Source organism: Euprymna scolopes, chromosome 1 (genome assembly GCF_053919585.1).
Source record: "Euprymna scolopes isolate OS-2025 chromosome 1, ASM5391958v1, whole genome shotgun sequence".
Classification (NCBI taxonomy): Eukaryota; Metazoa; Mollusca; class Cephalopoda; order Sepiida; family Sepiolidae; genus Euprymna; species Euprymna scolopes.
This window is the reverse complement of record NC_136482.1, coordinates 192798251-192820057: the sequence shown is the minus strand read 5'-3', so window position 1 is coordinate 192820057 and position 21807 is coordinate 192798251. Positions and strand designations below refer to the sequence as shown.

At 30.7% G+C, this 21807-nt stretch overlaps 1 protein-coding gene across 2 annotated transcripts in view; it reads left to right on the top strand.

The window, feature by feature from the left end:
- Positions 1-21807, top strand: part of LOC145278641 (putative ATP-dependent DNA helicase HFM1) — a 143700-nt gene that overhangs the window by 109566 nt on the left and 12327 nt on the right. For both annotated transcript variants that reach the window (XM_080130677.1, XM_080130676.1), the window contains 7 exons: positions 4305-4408; positions 6039-6103; positions 9518-9581; positions 11532-11782; positions 14822-15047; positions 16908-16956; positions 20056-20367. In XM_080130677.1, the coding sequence (XP_079986803.1) occupies positions 4305-4408; positions 6039-6103; positions 9518-9581; positions 11532-11782; positions 14822-15047; positions 16908-16956; positions 20056-20367 (1071 nt within the window). The remainder of the gene's footprint in view (positions 1-4304; positions 4409-6038; positions 6104-9517; positions 9582-11531; positions 11783-14821; positions 15048-16907; positions 16957-20055; positions 20368-21807) is intronic.

The window sequence follows — 21807 nt, the reverse complement described above, 5'->3', positions numbered from 1 at the left end:
TTATCAAAAAAAAAAAAGAAAGAAAAAGCAGGCACACTATTCAAAACAATACAAAATAGAAGAAAAGTGAACAAGAAAGGTGAGAAGTACACACACAAAAAACATCTGAAACATTTAAAAATTCTCAAGTCGCCATCTTAGATTTAAAATCCAAATTTCAAAATGTCTGTGGATAAAATATTGTTAGACCTTTTAAGCTTCCTTTTGTTTCACAGAAGAGATAATGTTCGCAACTGAATAAACAACAATTTCAAATTCAAAACCTCTGTTTTGAGAGGCTTAATAGAAAAAAGCATTAACAGATAGTATAGGAGAGAGTGTAGATGAAAGGGAGTCATATCCAATGTTTATGTCTTTTGTGAAATTGATTGTTGATTTTATGTTTCATTTTCTAAAGACTCAGTTTAATAATAGCAGAGAAGCTGTTTATGAAGGCATCCCTTATGTAATTATTGCCATTACAGAAGTTGATACAGCCTTAAAGTTGCAGTCCTTTGTAGTGAGAACCTGTAATTACTGGTCAAGTGATTCGCCTTGTTCATGATGAACTTAATCTATATGTATAAAAGCGAAAATGTATGTTCACTTTTTGTGTATGTCCAAGAAAGGCTTTTTTCAGAGAAGCGGTCGATCGCCTAACAACTTTTTAAAACTTTTTATATCACATGTAAATCGTAATATCTCAGAGTTAACAACGGAGCTCGCCTGTCTATTTAATTTGGTCGGCTTCGGGAAGATAAATATTCAACAGCTTTCGCTCGCCGCATGTGGGTTAGGCCTTTTCCTATAATAAAAGCGACACTAATTGTCTAGGTATTTTTCCAGTCTCGATTGGCGGAAATGTCCGAAAGCAAAAGCGTTCCTGCACTAAATGAAATGCTACCCCGCAGTCAAAAGTTGACCTCATTAAGTCATTAAATAAATTCAAACATGTTTCCGTTAGCATCTTGCGGTGGCCCAATGGTTAACGTCGCACTCTCTTTTTTTTACACTTTAATTTCCAACTTTGCCTCAAAGGTTCGGGTTTGATCCTCATACTTACCTACCAAAACATTTTTTTTTTAATTTACCCCCCCCCCCCCCGAGTTTTGATTTATCCAAAACCACACACACCTCCAAACACCCGGGCAGTGCCGGGTACCCCTCGCTAGTGTGTAATAATCTGAAGTAAAGAGGACACATTAATACAAAGAAACAACAAATATATAATTAAATAAAAAAGAGAAAGAATAGTTAAAGTGGTAGGAAGATAGTATTTAATAGTAACGTTTTATTACAAACTAGCCTGGGTGCCGCGAAGGAGGAAAAAAAATGTGAAAAAAAAGTGACGTCTTTGCTGTTGTGTTCCTCACCAAACTGGAAGTGCCGATCTCATGAAAATCCGTTGCCTCTGTCAAAAGTTTAAGCAGACATACATACATACATATATACATTTATACAGACAGGTGAGATTTATCTACAATATAAATCTCACCAGTCTGTTTAAATGTATGTCTGTTTGTATGTCTACCTAAAATTTTCAACAAAGGTGATGGATTTTCATGAGCTTGGTATCATTTTGAAGCTGGACCCTTCGGATGATAAATATTGAAAAATTGGCTAAAAACATTAATTTCTTTACCCCCCAACTGGGCACTTTTCTACAAGGAGGGGTCGCTTTTTTGCCAACATTTATAAGTCATCCCTTCTTTTCGATTGATTAACCTTAATTTAAACCTTCGTCACTTCTGGTTTGGCAATGGACAAATAATATTAATAATAGTATTATAGAAGATAAAAATACATTTTAGAATTTTTACCTAATAAGGAAATAAAAATTTTTACCTAATAAAGAAATAAAAAATTTTACCTAATAAAGAAATAAAAATTTTACCTAATAAAGAAATAAAAAAAGTTTTACCTAATAAAGAAATAAAAATTTTTTACCTAATATTGAAATAAAAAATTTTTACCAAATAAAGAAATAAAATTTTTTACCTAATAAAGAAATAAAACTTTTACCTAATAAAGAAATAAAAATTTTTACCTAATAAAGAAATAAAAAAAGTTTTACCTAATAAAGAAATACAAAATTTTTACCTAATATTGAAATAAAATTTTTTTACCAAATAAAGAAATAAAATTTTTTACCTAATAAAGAAATAAAAAATTTTACCTAATAAAGAAATAAAAAATTTTACCTAATAAAGAAATAAAAAATTTTTACTTAATAAAGAAATAAAAACTTTTTACTTAATAAAGAAATAAAAAAAGTTTTACCTAATAAAGAAATACAAAATTTTTACCTAATATTGAAATAAAAAATTTTTACCAAATAAAGAAATAAAAAATTTTACCTAATAAAGAAATAAAAAATTTTACCTAATAAAGAAATAAAAAATTTTTACCTAATAAAGAAATAAAAAATTTTACCTAATAAAGAAATACAAAATTTTTACCTAATATTGAAATAAAAAATTTTTACTTAATAAAGAAATAAAAAAATTTTACCTAATAAAGAAATAAAATTTTTACCTAATAAAGAAATAAAAAAAGTTTTACCTAATAAAGAAATACAAAATTTTTACCTAATATTGAAATAAAAAATTTTTACTTAATAAAGAAATAAAATTTTTTACCTAATAAAGAAATAAAAAATTTTACCTAATAAAGAAATAAAAAATTTTTACTTAATAAAGAAATAAAAACTTTTTACTTAATAAAGAAATAAAAAAGTTTTACCTAATAAAGAAATACAAAATTATTACCTAATATTGAAATAAAAAATTTTTACCAAATAAAGAAATAAAAAATTTTACCTAATAAAGAAATAAAAAATTTTACCTAATAAAGAAATAAAAAATTTTTCCCTAATAAAGAAATAAAAAATTTTACCTAATAAAGAAATAAAAAATTTTACCTAATAAAGAAATAAAAAATTTTTACTTAATAAAGAAATAAAAATATTTTACCTAATAAAGAAATAAAAACTTTTTACTTTATAAAGAAATAAAAAATTTTATCTCATAAAGAAATAAAAACTTTTTACCTAATAAAGAAATAAAAAATTTTACCTAATAAAGAAATAAAAACTTTTTACTTAATAAAGAAATAAAATCTTTTTACTTAATAAAGAAATAAAACATTTTTACCTAATAAAGAAATAAAAAATTTTACCTAATAAAGAAATACAAAATTTTACTTAATAAAGAAATAAACAAATTTTACCTAATAAAGAAATAAAAAATTTTACCTAATAAAGAAATAAAAATTTTTTACCTAATAAAGAAATAAAAACTTTTTACTTAATAAAGAAATAAAAAAATTTTACCTAATAAAGAAATAAAAACTTTTTACTTAATAAAGAAATAAAAAAATTTTACCTAATAAAGAAATAAAAAATTTTTTACCTAATATTGAAATAAAAAATTTTTACCAAATAAAGAAATAAAAAATTTTACCTAATAAAGAAATAAAAAATTTTACCTAATAAAGAAATGAAAAATTTTTACCTAATAAAGAAATAGAAAATTTTACCTAATAAAGAAATAAAATTTTTACCTAATAAAGAAATAAAAAAATTTTACTTAATAAAGAAATAAAAAAATTTTTCCTAATAAAGAAATAAAAAATTTTTTACCTAATAAAGAAATAAAAAAAATTTTACCTAATAAAGAAATAAAAAAAATTTTACCTAATAAAGAAATAAAAAATTTTACCTAATAAAGAAATAAAAAATTTTTACCTAATAAAGAAATAAAACATTTTTACCTAATAAAGAAATAAAAACTTTTTACTTAATAAAGAAATAAAAACTTTTTACTTAATAAAGAAATAAAAAAATTTTACCTAATAAAGAAATAAAAAACTTTACCTAATAAAGAAATAAAAAATTTTACCTAATAAAGAAATAAAAAAAATTTACCTAATAAAGAAATAAAAAAATTTTACCTAATAAAGAAATAAAAAAATTTTACCTAATAAAGAAATAAAAAATTTTTACTTAATAAAGAAATAAAAAATTTTTACTTAATAAAGAAATAAAAACTTTTTACTTAATAAAGAAATAAAAAAAATTTACCTAATAAAGAAATAAAAAATTTTACCTAATAAAGAAATAAAAAAATTTTACCTAATAAAGAAATAAAAAATTTTACCTAATAAAGAAATAAAAAAATTTTACCTAATAAAGAAATAAAAAATTTTTTACTTAAAATAAAAAAATTTCTTCAGTATATTTTAAAAGAAGTCATATGTAATTTTATTTGATAAAAATGAAATGCCAAATCATGAATTTTTATAGATTTTTTTATTTCTCTCGGCAGGGATAAGTATTTACTAAAGGACAATGGATTCTCAAAACAGCTTCATGTATATAAAGCAAATAATGGACAGGAAATATACATCAATCTGATCAGTTTTGATTGGGGTAAAAACTATTTACAATTTTTATTGCATTTTGGAAATACATATGTTAAGATAATAATTTATTTTGTGCACATCCTTAATTATGTTGTTGCTGCTTTATCCCTATTATTGAATTTTATGTCTATATATTTTCTAATTTATAAAACTCAATATGTCTATCTGTCTCCTTTTTTTCAAAGTGCATCTTCTACGAGATGCAAGATTGCAGCATAGTGCGAGGCAGATCAAATGATTGCATTTTTTATGGACTTCGTTTATGGGGTTTTACTGGCTAAGCCAGTAAAAATAACTTTTAAGGGGTCAAAATTGAAAGAAAAAAATAGAACTTGGCAGGTGTAAGTTGATTTAAAGTGCTCTTGTATACATGTTCCGTCTGCCTGCTTCCCACTGGACTACAACTTGGATGTCTTCAAGTCCAATGTTAACAAATTCCTAATGAACCGCCCCCTTTAGTAAACACTTCATCAAATCTCCACACTAACGTAATGTACTTGCAATAACCCTTATCCCTGAGTGGCTTCCGGGCCTTGATAAGTGGTGATCACTGTGTAAAAAAAAAAAAAAAATGTGCCAATATACATTTATACGTTAAAGTCAGTTCATTTTTAACTGTTTCTTATCTGTCTGACGATAGCTCAAACGGTAATGACTAAGGCTGGAGTGCTAAATGTTTTGGCTTCGCTTCTAGCTGATGGCACCCAAGTAATTTTTTTTTTTACTTTTAAAATCACTAGTGTATATTGGGTACCATATAATAATCAGTATAGAATTAGTTCTATAATAATGAATACAAAATTTGCATAAATGAAAATGTCATATTTAAGCATATTTTATGACCAAGCGCTCTGCTAGTGAATCTGTTTTTTTAGACTTTTCTCAAGATGGGTAACTTGATTCTTTTATATTCTTGAAGAAGATTACAATGATTTAATAATTAAATATGTTTTATTAATCTTAAATACCGAGGTTCCATTCATTACAGATTATGAAATTATCAGTATTGTATGCATTTATTTGTGTTCAGCGTTATCTTTATCTGAGCAACATTGCTAATATGGCGTGGTGAAAAGCATGAGTGTTAAAAAGGGCCAAAAATAAGGAGGTAATAATGAGTGGGAGTTAAGAGTATCTTAGAACATTCTAAGTGAAGAGAAGTATAATTTAGTCTCTGTAAAAAGTTGAGAACCCCTTTATTCTACTGTTCCATGTGATAGAGAATGTATCTATATTTACTTTTGTTTAGATATGTGAGGGTATATGTATGAACTTGTGTGTAAGTGATTTCAGTTATCAGTGCCTACATGCTGTTGCTGTGCTCAGTAGTTCCTTATTGTGTTTGCCATGTGCCTTCTACCAAAGGCCAAAGCTCACTTTAATGACATACTCCTGTGTGTCAAGCCTCAAAGAAATTAGAAAAAAAGCAAAATGAGAGAAATAGAGCTAATGTAGGTTTTTTATATTACAAAATATTCTAACGTACGGAGGTGAATATTTCTGTGCCTCTGATCAGCTGAAAGAAAATGTTGATTAAGACCGAGTTCAATATTTGCTAGCTGTTGCTGCTTCTATACTAGGAATAAATAAACAAGTATTATAAACTATTTAATCCGAGATGTACTTTTTTTTTGCAGTTGGTATTGATATTGTGGCTTCTTTCAAACCGATGTTTCGAGAATCTGAAACCGACAGAAAAAAGGTAAGAAGATTAATTTTTTCATAATAGACCTTATTTATATAACTGTTGTGGTTCTGTAAGGGTCCGGAAGAAAGACACAAGTCAGTAATTAGTGACAACAAAATATATTGAATAGTAAAACAAATACGATCAATAAAGAGTATGGTTATACATCAGTCCGACTACCACATGTGCATGACTCATGCATAACTGGTGTGCTAACACCTTAAGACATATTTTCTTGGTCTTTATAATAAGTGAAAGAGTTCATTATTATCCGTATGGTGGACACACCACACCGGTAATATGATATGCTTATGTAGATTTGGGTTATATTGCTAGATGATACATCATAATCAAAAAGAAAAATGTTGACCGAAAGTTCATGTGAGGGCTCAAAATAATCGACTATCTTTCAATGACATATGAGCAGAAAGATAGGCATCTTTTCCACTTAAATGTGAATGATATATTAGAGGTTTGACGAGAGAGACACATTGCAATATAAATATATTCTGAACGCTACCAGAGGTAGAAATGATTAAAGAATATCATGAAACAAGGTTTTAACAATGAAAAAAAAAAATCTTTCAGAAGATATGTATAAATATATTGAAGGAGAGAGTTTGTTCAGGTTTGTGCTTTGCTGCAAAGTGAGAAAAGAAATATATTGATGCATAACAGAATGACTAAATAGTGTCGATAGGATAAATGAAGTCTCCATCTCCATACTATGTGTGATTGTCACATATTTTGCTTGTCAGAAGAGTCTGTGAAAAGAAATTGATGTGAAATGACATCTTTTCAGCTTGGTAAGTAAGAAAGATAAAAAAAAAAAAGAGTCATATGATGGCATCACATCATTCAGAGCTAGCAACAAGATATTCAAGCATGTGTAATTTCATATGCTTGCTCTACTATGCTAGATGCTAATCATAATTTTATAATCAGATACTATATAAATGAAAAGAATTTAATTTAACTGATAATAAAATCAAACAATAGAGAAAATGTTTTTTTTTTGTTTTTTTTTACAAGGGAGCCACCACTTATCAAGTCTTAAAGGCCACTCGAGGATAAGAGTTAATGAGTCTAAAACAACAGCATAGTGGTCGTTAGTAGTGGAGATTGGGTAGAATTTGGTTGCAGCTCATCATGTGCTTGTTTATATTGGACTTGAAGATGGCCATGTTGTAGTCTGCTGAAAAGCAGGCCAGTGGAACAGTTGAATGGCTGCCATGCAAATGGTTGCCAGTCAGATAGTATAGGCACTGTTCATTGATGTGTATTCTTTGCAGTACAAAATCTGTTTTTATATCCTTTTCCTCTGAAACCGGCTCCTAGAATTATATAGTTTTGGCTAATTATAATTGGTTCAAAAAGTACATGATTTCTAATGCATCCATTCAATATTTTACTGACATTTTCCTAATAACCTTTACAAACCTTTTAATTTGTTGACTTTTGTTTTAGGTTCATAAGGTTTAATTTGAGTGTGGAGATGTGTGAAATTTCTATTTATTATTAAGCTGTTAATATGTTAATGGACAAAAATCAGAAGCTCTTAGTATTAATGCTGGAGTCCCTCAGGGGTCCATCCTGGGTCCAACTCTTTTCCTGATCTACATTAATGATCTTCCAAATCACATCCTTACATCATTTGTAGACATTTTTGCTGACGACACTACCATCTATGGTAGCACACCTAAGACAGTAAATGACCAAGTTCTCTCCGATTCTCTCTCCTCTGATCTTGATCACGTTGTACAATGGGGAAAGAAGTGGCTGGTTACTTTTAATGCATCTAAAACCAAGCTTCTATCTTTACATCATCAACGTTCTGATCCCCATCTGGCATCAATTAAAATGAATGGCTCTCGTCTTCATGAGGCCTCAAGTTTTGACAGGCTTCTGGGCTTGACCTTTACTCCTGATCTTAAATGGAATACGTATATATAAATCTGTTGCCAAGACCGCTGGAAAAATGGTGGGATCCTTCTATCGATCCAGTAGATATCTCACTGCTGATGCAATTCTCTATCTATATATAAGAGCCAAATACATCCAAGTATGGAATACTGTTGCCACATATGGGCAGGGGCTACTAGAAAAGACTTCTCCTGCCTTGATAGGGTTCAAAATAGACTTTGTGGCCTGGTGGGAGATGTCCTTTTCTCTTCGCTGCAACCTCTATCTCACAGAAGAGATGTTGCGAGTTTGTCTCTGCTTTATCGTTATTTTCATGGAAAGTGTTTGACTGGGCTTCAATCTATGGTTCCCCCTCGCCAAACTTTCACAAAAAACACTTGTCTAGCTGAAAACATTATCAATAATTCCTCCCACTCTTTATCTGTGCCTAAACCTAAACATAGATTCTATGATCAAAGCTTCTTTCTTAGAACTGCACGCCTGTGGAATTGTCTTCCGTTTTCCTGCTTTCCAGCTGTCTATAATATGGTTGTCTTCAAGTCCAACGTGAACAAGTTTCTGATGAGCCGTTCCACTTAAGTTAACAAATTTACCGAACTTCCATTACTATCGATTAGTCCTTTTGACTACTGTACACTATTTAACCCTCATCTTTGAGTGGCCTATCGGCCTTGATAAGTGGTGACGCCTATGTAAAAAAAAAAAATGAAACCATACAATAGAAAGAAAAGGAAAAGAAAAATAAAAGTAAAAAAAAATAAACAGGTAGAGGGAGGATAAAATTTGTGGAGATAGAATTGTAAAAATTACCCAGTATCGTATTTTTTTCAAATATAAATATTTTCACAAAATATAGTCGTGGCTATGATGTCAGAGATGTTGTAAAAACTAGGCCTTTGTGATCCCGCTTTAATGATGTTATAATAATTCTTATTTTTACTAGTATGTTACCTTGCTTATCCACCTTTCCATAAACCAATTTTCCATTTTGTCCAAAATGTTATTCTGTTTTTTACTCCCTCATCGATGTAAGTATATAATATTTTGGTATCGATACCTCTGTTCAGTTTCAAGAGACAATGGACAACCCTGTAAGGGTAGCTGTATGTGTAATTGTGAGGCAAGGGTTGCACAATTCCCAACCACACCTCTCCTGAATCGGCACTGCTTGGGTCCAGTGGCAAGGAGAGGCCCAAGACTGACTGGAAACAATGCCGAGATAAGCGGATAGCGCATGTAGCACCTGGAATTCCCAAATGGTCACCCATTTTAGTACTGACCAGGCTTAACGTTGCTAAACTTCAGTGATCTGACAGAATCCGATGTGTCAACGTGATTATGCCCTATATTTTGGTATATTCATTTGCGTTTCACTTCCCACTCATTGACCTTTTTCACTTATTACAACAATTAACTTTTCTAACATATTGTTTCAACGAAATTAAAAAATTAATGTAATGGAATAAATTTACTAATGTATTTTAAAAAATTCTCTTGATCTTTCAGTTAAATTCTTCCAGTAATAAAATCATGTGTTCCGAAGATCCTGTAAAACTTGTCGAAGCACCAGGTAAGAAAGAGAAAGAGATACACTATTATATGTTATTGGAATGTAGATATAAAATAAATCAATGATTTTTAATGCATAGTTTTTCTTTTAATACTTCAAGAAAAATCTTTTCATCAAAAGAGATTAAGACATTCTATATTATTGTGACCCAAAAGAAGACTCTGACACGATATAATTTATTTGTATTTGCAACAAGATAGAATACATAGAGAACAGGAGTTGTAATACTTAACACCAAAACTGGCAAACTACAAAATACACTCATACAAAGTTATTACCTCTCAGTATAGTTGTTGCATTACAGTGTGTATATATATACGTGTACCAAATAATGATCTGCGTGTACATAACTGTTCATAGTGGACTGTGTTGTCCAGTGTTGCACCTGTGTGCATCGTCTATATAATGTGCTGCATATATAATGCATATATATGTGTGTGCATGTTTAGTGTTCATGTTATATGCCACTATGTAAATGTATGTATATATAAAGATGTATGTGTAGTGTGGTTCGTGTAGACATTCAAACAAACAGTTCAATAATGGAACAATAGCATAAATGGAAACAGTCCTCTTACCACGACGAATAATATGAGACCAAAAGAGAAACATACCTTCTTGATTTTTCCTTGTAGTTGTCCTGCTGAAATGAACTTCTTCTCCTTCTGAAAGAAAACATCATGATGTGAAGTTATATTTTCTTTATGTAACATATATTCACTTTCATGATATTCCCTCGGAATTGAACACATTTCTCTAGAGTCTTACATCTTCTACCCACTTTCCACCCATACACTTTTGTAGACCTCAAGAGATTAAACTCCCATCAGTCTCGACTTTGACTCTTTCCAGCCCAACTTCCTGGTCTGTTTAACTCTCCAAATAATTGTTGTCCTGTGTTCTGTCAATAGATATTCCTGAAATTAAATAAGACGGTTTGAAAACAGAAATTTTGAATACTTGTAGTAACTAAATCACAAAGTGATTCCCACAAATGCTAAAAAGCAAATGTCCCTAATTGCTACTGTTTTTCTTTCTCCACTTCACCTGGATCTGATTTCCTCTTCATTTCTTAAAGCAAGTGAGTTTTCACAGGAACGTGTTAACGCAAAGCATTTTCAACCAATGAAAATCATTTAAACCTGAAAAGTAACAAATCTATATCAAAAGTATCAGTTGTCGGAAACTTAGAAACTCCTATAAATTGAGGAAACAAACAGTCAAAACGACAGATTTCCAGCAGGCAGTAAGGAAAACTCAATAACTTATGCTATACACTCTCTCCAAATCACAAAGGAATTTTCAATGACTTACATACGAGCCTTCTTCATCTTGCCCACACATTCTAAAATACTAGTGAAAGTCAGACAGACAGAAACAAATTGCTATACAAACGTAACAACAACAAGATAAACCAATGCTCACACATACACAGTGCTACGCTGCCAAATATTCACATACATATATTCACACTATGAACATATTGACATTCACATTCCTAAGCCTTGTAACTGCTAACTAAACGTTCTTCATCAAAAATGAATTTGCATAAATGAATATTTACTAATTGAAAATAACTTTTATACTCTTATAAAATTTTAGCCATAAACATGTTGTGTTATAAAATTTTGTGTTCTCAATTTTTCATTTACAAAACTCTTTTTACGTTTTAGTTAGCACTTACTAACTGGTGACCCTTCTATGTTTCATTGATTTCCATTTCTATATGCACTCCCACATGTGTATCCTTCCAGTTTCTTACTTCTCTAAAACCTTACTTTTATACCCAATTTATATTAAATGTTGGTGTAGTTCTTGGCAATACCCAAAGATGTTGTTTTCATCAAAAATTGGTCTCTACCAAAGTCAGGTACCATACCACATACTTTAATACATTTTTGTGTTGAATAAATTGGGGTCTTTAAATTCTTTTGTTCATTTATTCTTTAGTAGTCAACAATGCAAGTTGTCAGCATCGATGTCACAACAAAAAAGAATGTGCTCACCAATGCTGTAAAGCAGGTTCCAAAAATGCACCACAGAAAAGAAAGCAAGTACCACAAAAAAGCTTTGTTGCTACCAACAGCCAAACTCCTACAACCAGAGTATCCACTAGTCAAAGCAGTCTTCATTCTTATATTGATAGCTTGAAGGAAAAAATGAAAAATCTGCCATATACACCAAATATAAAGCGCTTAAAGGTTTGTATAATCATGAAAATGGCTAGACATGCAAGTCTATGTTGGCATCTTCCAGCGGTTTATAGCAAGCAGTCAAGAAAAAAAACAACTTGAACATTGCCAGACTATAAATTCAAAATGATGAGAACTAAACTTTAACACAAGAAGATAAGATTTACTGTAAGTTTTATTATGGGGAAGAAATATTTTTATGTTTTTGTAACAAAAGTATATTAAAAAATTTTAATAAATGTTTCAAAGAAATAAATTGTTTAAAGATGAAAACATGGAAATAACTATGAACGAAAATTTTTCATGGAAAGTATCTAAGAAGTTTTTTTTTTTCAAGAAAATTTCAATTAAAAATTTTTTTTGTAATGACAAAATTCTTTTGTGGAAACAACTATGATAGAAAACAATTTTTTTCATGAATATTCATATCAGATTAGGATTTTTTTTTCAATTAAGGAAAACATTGTCTGCTGACATTTGATTGGCTAATCCAGCTGCTTTTCCAGCTACTTACCTTAAACTACAGGAAGATGCTAACATAACCTTGGGTCAGGTTCTGGATCAGTACCTGAAAATAAAGTAAAAGAATTAACTGGACCTAATCAGCGTTATCCGGAAGTATTTTTTAATTTTATTTTTTGTTTGGAATTTTTTTCTTACCATATTCTTATTTCTTTTTGTAAATAGAATTTCTAAAGTTAAAACTTTCAACCTTACTGGAGATTTACTGGAGATTTGCTAAGAAATGATTTTCTACTTTACAATTTAAATACTTGCGAATTCCTGTCAAATTTTGAAGGCTTACAAAGTAATTATTTATTCTCTTTTTAACTATTAATAAAACAAACTGTTTACAAAGAAATCAAAGTGATTATGATGGATTTAATTTGATAATTAATTTTTTTTCTTTTTAATCGAATTTTTAACAACAAGTATCAAACTTTTTTATGTCAATATCATAATCAATTATCAGTAAGTAAAAAGAAGATGTAAGTCACATGAAGACGAGAATCACATGCAAAAATCTGAGAAATATATAATTATAGAGATGACAGATGGAGTATTAATTGTTCTACATATTAAGTCTGTCTCCCAATGATCTAAAACAAATACCTTGTTATTAGAGTATTATATGTGTATTCAAGTGCTATACACTTGGTTGCCATACTATATATAGCTGTGAAATGTGTGCTTGAAGTCAATTAGACACCAAAAGACGTTAACAATTTATATTCTGCGATGTCGGAATTAGTATTACAGGATAAAATTCTCTTATGTTAAGCATTAGTAAAATATTATTACTGGTCTCATAGGCAATATTATTACTTGTAGGGTGTTGAGTTTTGGTGTAGTTAGTTTACTAATACAATATTTGCTCATTTGCTTTTACATCTAATGAGGATTCAATGAAGAATCGAAAACGTTTCTGATACATGGGAACTTACATTAACTTTTTTTTTATTTAGCATAAAAAAATAAGAAAAATAAAAAAAGGTATAATTAAGCAGATTTTTCTGTTATTTTTTAAAATATCATGCTAACTAGGAATAATTTTCCTTAGGTGGAAAGTGACATATATCTATTTTTTTAATATAATTATAAAAAATATCACAGGCAGAATGAACAACTAGATAACATCTACAAAAAAGCAATACACTTATTACTCATGGAGATTGGCTCAGTGAGAGCGCTTCAGATACCAGACTCTGTGATTTTGGTTCGAATTTCACTAGTTTCAGCCATGCTGATGAGTTATAATGACAAAACATACGTCTGTGGATAATTAGAAAATATTTTTATGAAAATAAAAAAAGTAAATGTTTACAATTCCAACATTTTCCAAAATATTGAAAACTTAAACTCTGTTTTAATAAATTTAGTATAACTCAAAAGACAAATTAATGTCTTGCTTTATCGATATATGGATGTCTGGAACTGCTACAAACAGATGCTTTCATATTTTTTCATTCCTTTCAACTATTATATTACCTAATAATGTTATGAATAATAATAAACTGATATATTATTGCAATTATTGTCATCCATATAATTACTGAGATTGACAGCCAGTTTGTTTACATTTGATTGAAAAATGTATTTTATTAAGCTCCCACTTTTTTCAGGTGGGGGGTAATAATTATTTCAATTTCTTTTGAATTAAGACTTTATTTTACTACTTACCTTGGTAATCCTTCCAAAAACCTGATGTTAATTTATTTTTGTTTTAAATAGAAATAAGGTGGGGGATTTACTTTTGTAAAATTTTTCAATTTTTTATACTTTCTGGTAGTAGTGAGGGAAATTATAAAAACAGTGTCCACTCTCTTGTACGGTTGCTTGGAACCATTAGTAACCTATTTTAATCATTTCCCGCCCAGTTACCAGTAAGTTCACATGTATTAGTGAAAGGATTCTTAATTTTGGGACAGGAAAATTGGGGTGGGGACATTTTTCTTTTTCATTCATCCAAAGTAATAGGGAGAAATTATTTGTGTAAAATGTTCACTTTTCTAGACCTTATGAGTGGGTGAGCTAATTTATGAAAACAACAACCACTTCACACAAGAAAGCAAAAAGCTTGACCATGACGAAGAATACCAATATTTGGCTAAGTACAGATGATGATGATGAACTTCACTTAACCTAGCCCTGCAATAAATTTCATTTTAAGTTTGTGAGAAGGGTGCAGTAAAAAAATGTATCAGCAAAATTAAATATGGTTTCTGCACTTCATTTTATCGTAGAAAAAAGTTTTTTTTTCAGGATATTCTTTTTTGTGTGTATAATTTTTAATTGTTAAATCATTCTTTTTTATTCTACCCAGGCAATGCTGAGGCAAATGTGTTTTAAAGTCTTCTTATGAATTGACAGCTTTCTGTTTCATTAATGGTTTAAATAAATATGCGCTTCTATTAAAAAGAAAAGTAATAATAAATGATGTGTGATATATAATGCTGATCTAACTATAGTAAATTAGCTACTTTTCTCATAGCAATAGGAACTGGGGGTTCATACCTAACTAATGTCTTGTTTTGTCATTTATTCCAGCCTCAAAATACACCACAGAAAGTGATTGATCTTAAGCAATTTGCATTTTGTCCAAAACCTAAAATAAACGCTGATCCTGTTATTGCTACTCCTGCATCAACTCCCACTGTTAAACCAGTTACTCCATTTGTGAGATCTGAATCAAATGACAATAAAACAACTCCAAATGGATGGAACAAGCTGGATACCTATTACAAGATGAGAGAAAAATTTGCATATGAACCGGGTATGAATTATTATCGATTCTATAACAAACTAGCAGAGAGACCCAACGTTATCCGGGATTGAATGAGGCTCCATGAATGTTCCACATTTCCAATACTTTTATTGTCATCGAAATTGGTGACTTCGACCATTTTTCAATCAAATCGATTTGTTAATTGCTGTAGTTGGGGACCCACCATGGTCTACTAGGAGGAAGTTTCACATGCCTCCCTGCAGTGACTTAGTCCATAATACATTGTAGTGTACATTGCACTGTAGAGAACCTGTTGTTGATTTTATTAGATTATTTTTACATATAATGACTTGAATTAAAGTTTAAAATGAAAAAGTGAAGTATCATGGTTCAGTTATCCTCTAGAACATTAATTTTGAATACACCTTTGTCTTCTCAAAGTACCTACTGTTGATATATGCTGAGTTCATCTGCTTGCGTGTTGAAACCTTTTCAAATGCACTTGTGATGTTAGGCTGTACAAGGCTGTTAACTTTGGTTAAAACCAGACTGTTTCTTTTTTAATCGGATTTTTTTGATTATCAATACTTATTGGAGGCATTCCGATACAAGACCTATCTAAGAACACGCCCAGATACATGAAGTACCTTTGTGTGAAATTAAAAAATAAATAGCTCAGTTGTTTCAGAATCGATAGGGAACAAACTCATGCACGTACGCACGCATGCAGGCACACACACACACACACACACAGTGCTTTTTATATACAAGTAAACATTTTATGGGATTTGTTAAAAATTGCTAATTAGATATGCAAAATGTTTCAGTTAAATAATAATTAGTAACACCAGAAAAAAAAATTGTACAACTTCCTGTTTCATTAATGGTTTGAATCTAAATATGTGCTTGTCAAAAAAATAATGTGTGATATATAATGCTGATCTAGCTATAGTAAATTAACTACTTTTCTCATATCAATCTGCATAATTATAAAACTCAAATAACCTTGTAACGGGTGTTATAATCCAACATCCGGTTTACGACTTCTGGTTACGCATGCGTACACAAACATAAACTCATAACAGCATAAATAATCAACTCGACAATAAAACATATTGTTTTACTGTGTACGTTTTCAGTGTCCCAATTGGGGTTTTTTTTGCGTTTAAATTATCCAAATAAATAATTGTTAATACTTTCTGCTCTTTTTTACATCGTTCATTTCCGCATTGTTTTAATTAGTTTTATTGGCCTTATTATTAACATATCAATTAAATATCTGACCCAATGGGTCATGAATGTTTATTTAAATTTAATGAAAAAAAGTTACATTTTATTTTCATTTTTATATTTAAAAAGCTGTTCTTAACATGGGGAGAGTGTTTTTAACTATTCTGTACTTTCAACTAACAATTTCATTTAAAAACGATATATCAAAATTTGAATTTAACTTTAAGTATTATGGTGTCTGTTCAGTGCACATTTACCTATAAGTATGGCAAACCACTTATAATTCAATGACTGTAAGTTTTTTTTTTCCAAAAATAAACAATTATAAACGGAACGACTCATAGAAATCTATCTATATTCTTTTTTCATTTTAATATACTTTTGTAGAAATGTTTCTGTTATGTCACAAAAAATATTTTCTTTATATCACAAGTGTCACACTCATACATTAATTCTATAGCTAATATAACATACTGACCCAACGGGTCACGGGTAGTCTAATAGGTACTGGGGGTTTACCTTTCCATGAATGTAATAGACCAGACAAGATTCAAATTTGTTTTACCAATTCCATAGTCAGCATTGTTGAACACCTTTTTGCTTTATTGCAAGGCAATACTAAATTATAAATACTATATCAATTCATACATAAACTATATAATCTTTGCTTCATTTCAGAAGTCAATTCTAACAAGATGGAGAAAACATTCACTCAATATGACAATAGGTAAAGTAAGGGATTTCTCATTTTATCAATAAATTAACCTTTTTCTTTTGCATTTATGCATATGAAAAATAAACTCCATGTAAATACACATTGAATTAAAAATGATTTTATTTTTTTATATTAAATCTTTGTCCAACAATATCGTACAAATTAATTTTCCTAAAAAGACCTTGACTTTGTCAGAAACCCTGGATATATCAAACACTATTGTTCTAGCTTCATCTGCCTTATTCAGTATATGGTATTTGTGTTCAAAGATGACTGTTAGGATATCTGTAGTAGAATGAGTTTGCTTGAATTCATGCTGTTAGTCGGAAAGATGTTTAACATTTTCGAGGTGGTGTACTGTTGCTAGCTTGATTAATGATTCAAAGATTTCAGCAAAGTGCAGGAGACAGTTTTGTGGGTCAGTTTTTTTACCAGCTGTGAGGAAACCAAGATTCTGCAAAGCATTTGTCATAGAGTTTGAAAAGGACATAAGCCAGCTCAGCAAAGCATTTCATTATTACTATAACAGCAATAAGATCTGGCTCACATGCTTTGGGAGTTTCCAGATTTTTATGATATCCAGGACATGGGAAGAGATGATGGTAAAATCATTTAATGTAGTTTCTATCTGCAGTTTGAGGGAGGGTATGGTTTGTGGAGTCCAAAGTGGAGTTTAAAACAAACCACTAAGCAAGCAGTTCAGTCTTATCCATTGTATTGCTTGTGGTTGATTAGTTGGTGAATTGTTTATTGTCCATTGTTCATCATACTATTATAAGCATCTGTGATTCTGTGTTTTTTATCATCTCGGTATACCTACTGCAACAGCATCTATTACACTCTTGATACTATAACTATTGTCTATTTATAGCTAACTTATGGCAATGAAAATAGTGGAATGCTTGCTACCTATGGGCAATAAAAACTGCACAAGTTAAAGTAAACATAGTGAGGCTTACTATGTAATTTCCATATTGAGATAAGCAGTTTAGCTTTATCCATTGTCTTGCAAGCTATATCATGGTGACTGATTAGTGATTATGTTGAATGCCCATTGCTCACCATAGTATTGTAAGTTTCTAATTTTTATGTGTTTTCTGGCCATCTCAGTATACATACTCTTATATTGGTTTCTTGATGCTATAAATCTTTTTCTATTTATAGCTGATTTGTGCAGTTGAAACGGTTGGATGCTTGTAGCCTCTGTGCAATAGCAGCTACAAAGGTTGAACTAAGCATTGTGAAGAGTGAGGCTTACTATAGAATTTCTACATCCTGACAAATGCTTCTACGTCTGCTTTGACCCATTCAGTTAGCTCCCCTTGCACACTCTTCAGCAGAGAGAAAAAGGGTTTTTACTACAAAGTGAATTTTAGGGATTCTCAATCAGCATGTTCATAATATTTTGTTGCTTTAAACAATGGTGCCTCAGTTTCATTTGATACCAACTAGGTAATCAACATTCCTGAGTGGGCTATAAGTATCTGTATTGGCAGTGTTGTCAAGAATATTTTGAGAAATGAAACTTTCTGGTTCCTCATGATCTGAGAGACAAATTGACAAAATGAAAGCTTGTAAAAGGGAATGTAAAGTCAGTATATATATATATATATATATATATATATATATATATATATATATATATATAGATATATAGATATATAGATATATATGCGTACATTTATGAGAATATTTTTGCATCTTTTTGCTAGAACATTTAACGATTCAGAAGAAAAAAACATTTCAGAAACTGATTTTAACATAGTTTCACTGAGGCAACTTAAATTTAATTAAACTTTAAAACACTACCGCAGGTTACAAAGTGCGAGGGAGGAGTCATGAGTCACCTACTATTAGTGATTCTGAATTATGTTTCATTACAGGGTGGAATGATAAAATCGTCGCCCTAAAAAAGATGACATAATCCAATTCTGTTTGATGAAAACCGGTTGTCTGTTTTGTTGCAGACCATCTACTAGTTGACCAGTCGTGTACAAATCCCAAGAGTGATAGGAGCCTTCTATCATGTCTGAAAGTGATACGATGTTCAACGCGTGAGATTAGAGATATGCTGCTGTACAACTCATGCTTTTACCAATCCAAGTTGATAACAGGACCATTGCCAGCACCCTCAAAATGCATCGCTGGATTGTCATGAATGACAGGGACGTGCTCCGGGTGATGAAAACAAATTTTCCAGTCACGGTTTTAGTCTTTGGTGTGGTTCCAAGTTACGGCCACATCATGCCACCCCACGTCTTTGAAATTGGCCAACTAAGCCTTTGGCCGGCTTTGGGTAGGATTGAAACCGCTATCTTCAGACAATGCTTACCTGGAACCATAGAGATTCAACGTCTCTATCCACTCTGTTGCAGTGAGACGATAACAACTATGGAAGGCAGTAATTGCTGAGAATGCAGTTAGGAGATTCAGAGTTTCTATCCCATCACGATAACCATCTGACGAGGGCCATAGGAATAGTTGGCCAAAATGTCATGAAACAACAACTAAAAGATGAGGATAATTGTCTGCAGTAAATAAAAATGATTAAATAATACTCATCTCAATAAACATTCCAATTAATTAAATAATATATATTTCTATTACTTTTGCGCATGTGCAAATTCATTCATGCCTTGAAGTGGTTTAATTTTAAATCTTTCTTATATATCTGTTGATAGCTCAAACAGTAGGGAACGTGACTGAAGTGCTAAATGTTTTGATTTCGATTCTAGTTGATGGCACCCAAGTCATTTTTTTTAACTTCTGAAATCAGTACTCTATATATATATGTGTGTGTGTGTGTGTGTGTATATATATATATATATATATATATATATATATATATATATATATATATATATATATACACACACACACACATATATATATATATATAGAGAGAGAGAGAGAGAGAGTTGGCTCTGTAATGATAAATACGAAATCTGCATGAATTAAAATATATTTAAGCATATTTTACGACCCGGCAAGGTTAGGCATTCCTCACCAGTACGTAATTAATTATGCATGTATGTAATTAATGATCATGGTTCATTAATGTGTGATAAAATAAAAGTATTTTTTTAAATATTGTTTTGTTTTGTTTTATAGTTTTAATCAAGAAGATATTTCTGGTGCCAGTCCAAATGAGATGTACATTACTGAATCTCCTATTGAAGAAGAACCTTACGGAGACTTTTCTCTTGAGCTACCAACATTAGCACAACCGTTTCACAAAATAGATGACCTATCCTCTGAACTTGCTGAAAACACATTCTATAAAAGTCCAAATTCTTTCCTGAAAAAGCACAGCCCTCAGCTACAACAGCAACATCAATATGGCCAAGTAGTTGCTTGGCTCTCACAGGATTCTCCCAGACATTTTTTCCAAAAAAGTAGTCACAACAAACAAGATTTGGGACGGTAAACCTTTTATTCTTTATCAGACTAGAATTGCTCTTTTTTCATCCTGCTTTTTTATTTTGACATAACTGAACTGATCATCTCAGCAAGTTCATTTTCCATGCTTTTTTATCAGTGATTTTCTCAATTAATTCATTAGTTTTCCACAAAATTTTTTATGAAGTTACATGAGTTTTCTATTATATAAATCTCAAACGTCAGTTTGTTTGTGTGTTTGTACATTTGTTTGTGTGTTCATATGCCTGCTAAAAACTTTCGTCAGCCACATTAGACTGAGTCGAAACCAGTACCATCTGAAAGAGAGATCCCTTGAACACATAATATGGGAAAATTATAAAAAAAAAGATTAATTCTGTGTTGGCCAACTGGACCATTTCTTGCAAGGAGGATCACTTTTTATGGCGCCATTTTCGCAAGGCACGCATGCAAACTATGTTTAAAAACGTTATTTGGCATCATCATGACGTCATAATTCATTGTGGTCTGATGGCCAGTAAGTTTTACCCTTCTATCACTCTTTCGTGTTTCAGGTTCTAGCTCACCTACCGCAGCTATTTTTTTTTTTTTTTTGCAATCGCAAGGCACTTGCTGCTATTTTGATTGAAAGAAAAGTTGTTTTGATTCATTTATTTTTTTTTTAAGGGTGGGGGGGGGGTCCACTACACAGGCAACAAAAAGTGTTTCTCTTTGCATCCCTTCTGCCGAAATATCTGGTGAGTATGTACTGTTATGTACTTTTTCTTTCTTGGGGGCGATACCGTTCTTTTATTTTTGAAATTGTTGTGAGGTATCGATGATGAAAGTGCTCAGCATCCTTAGTATATCTATTTACAGAGTTAGACACCAGGGTCGTTTTTTAACGTGGAGAAAAAGTACAAAAATAAAAATTGTCTCAGTCGTGAAAGACTGCTCCTCCACCGAAAGAGAACAAGAAATGGAAGTGCAGCATCTGAAGAACAGATACTACACTTTGATAGCAGCTGTGTACAAACCGAACTCAAGAAATGCTGAGTATCCATGCTAGTTTATTATATAAAAGGGACCTGTTTGTGTATGTGTGTGTGTGTGTGTGTGTGTTTGTATGTCTGCTAAAAACTTTTGTCGTCTGCATCTGACCGAGTCGAAATTGGTCCCTGAATGCATACTATTTGAAAATTAGAAAAAAAGATTCATTCTGTAGCGGTCAACTGGACCCCTTTTGGAAGGAGGGGGTCCGTATTTCACATGTCTTTTTTCGTAAGATACGAACATGTATTAAACCAAAACTATGTTAAAAACGCTTATTTTGCAATGTCATGATGTCATAAGCACTCATGACCATGTGGGCAAAAGCATTTGTCCGTAGGTTTTTGCTTTCTTCTCCTCTTTTGCATTCGAGTCCAGACACCATGGCTCATTTTTTTTCAGTTGCAGGGGTACTTCCTGCTTTTTTGATTGAAA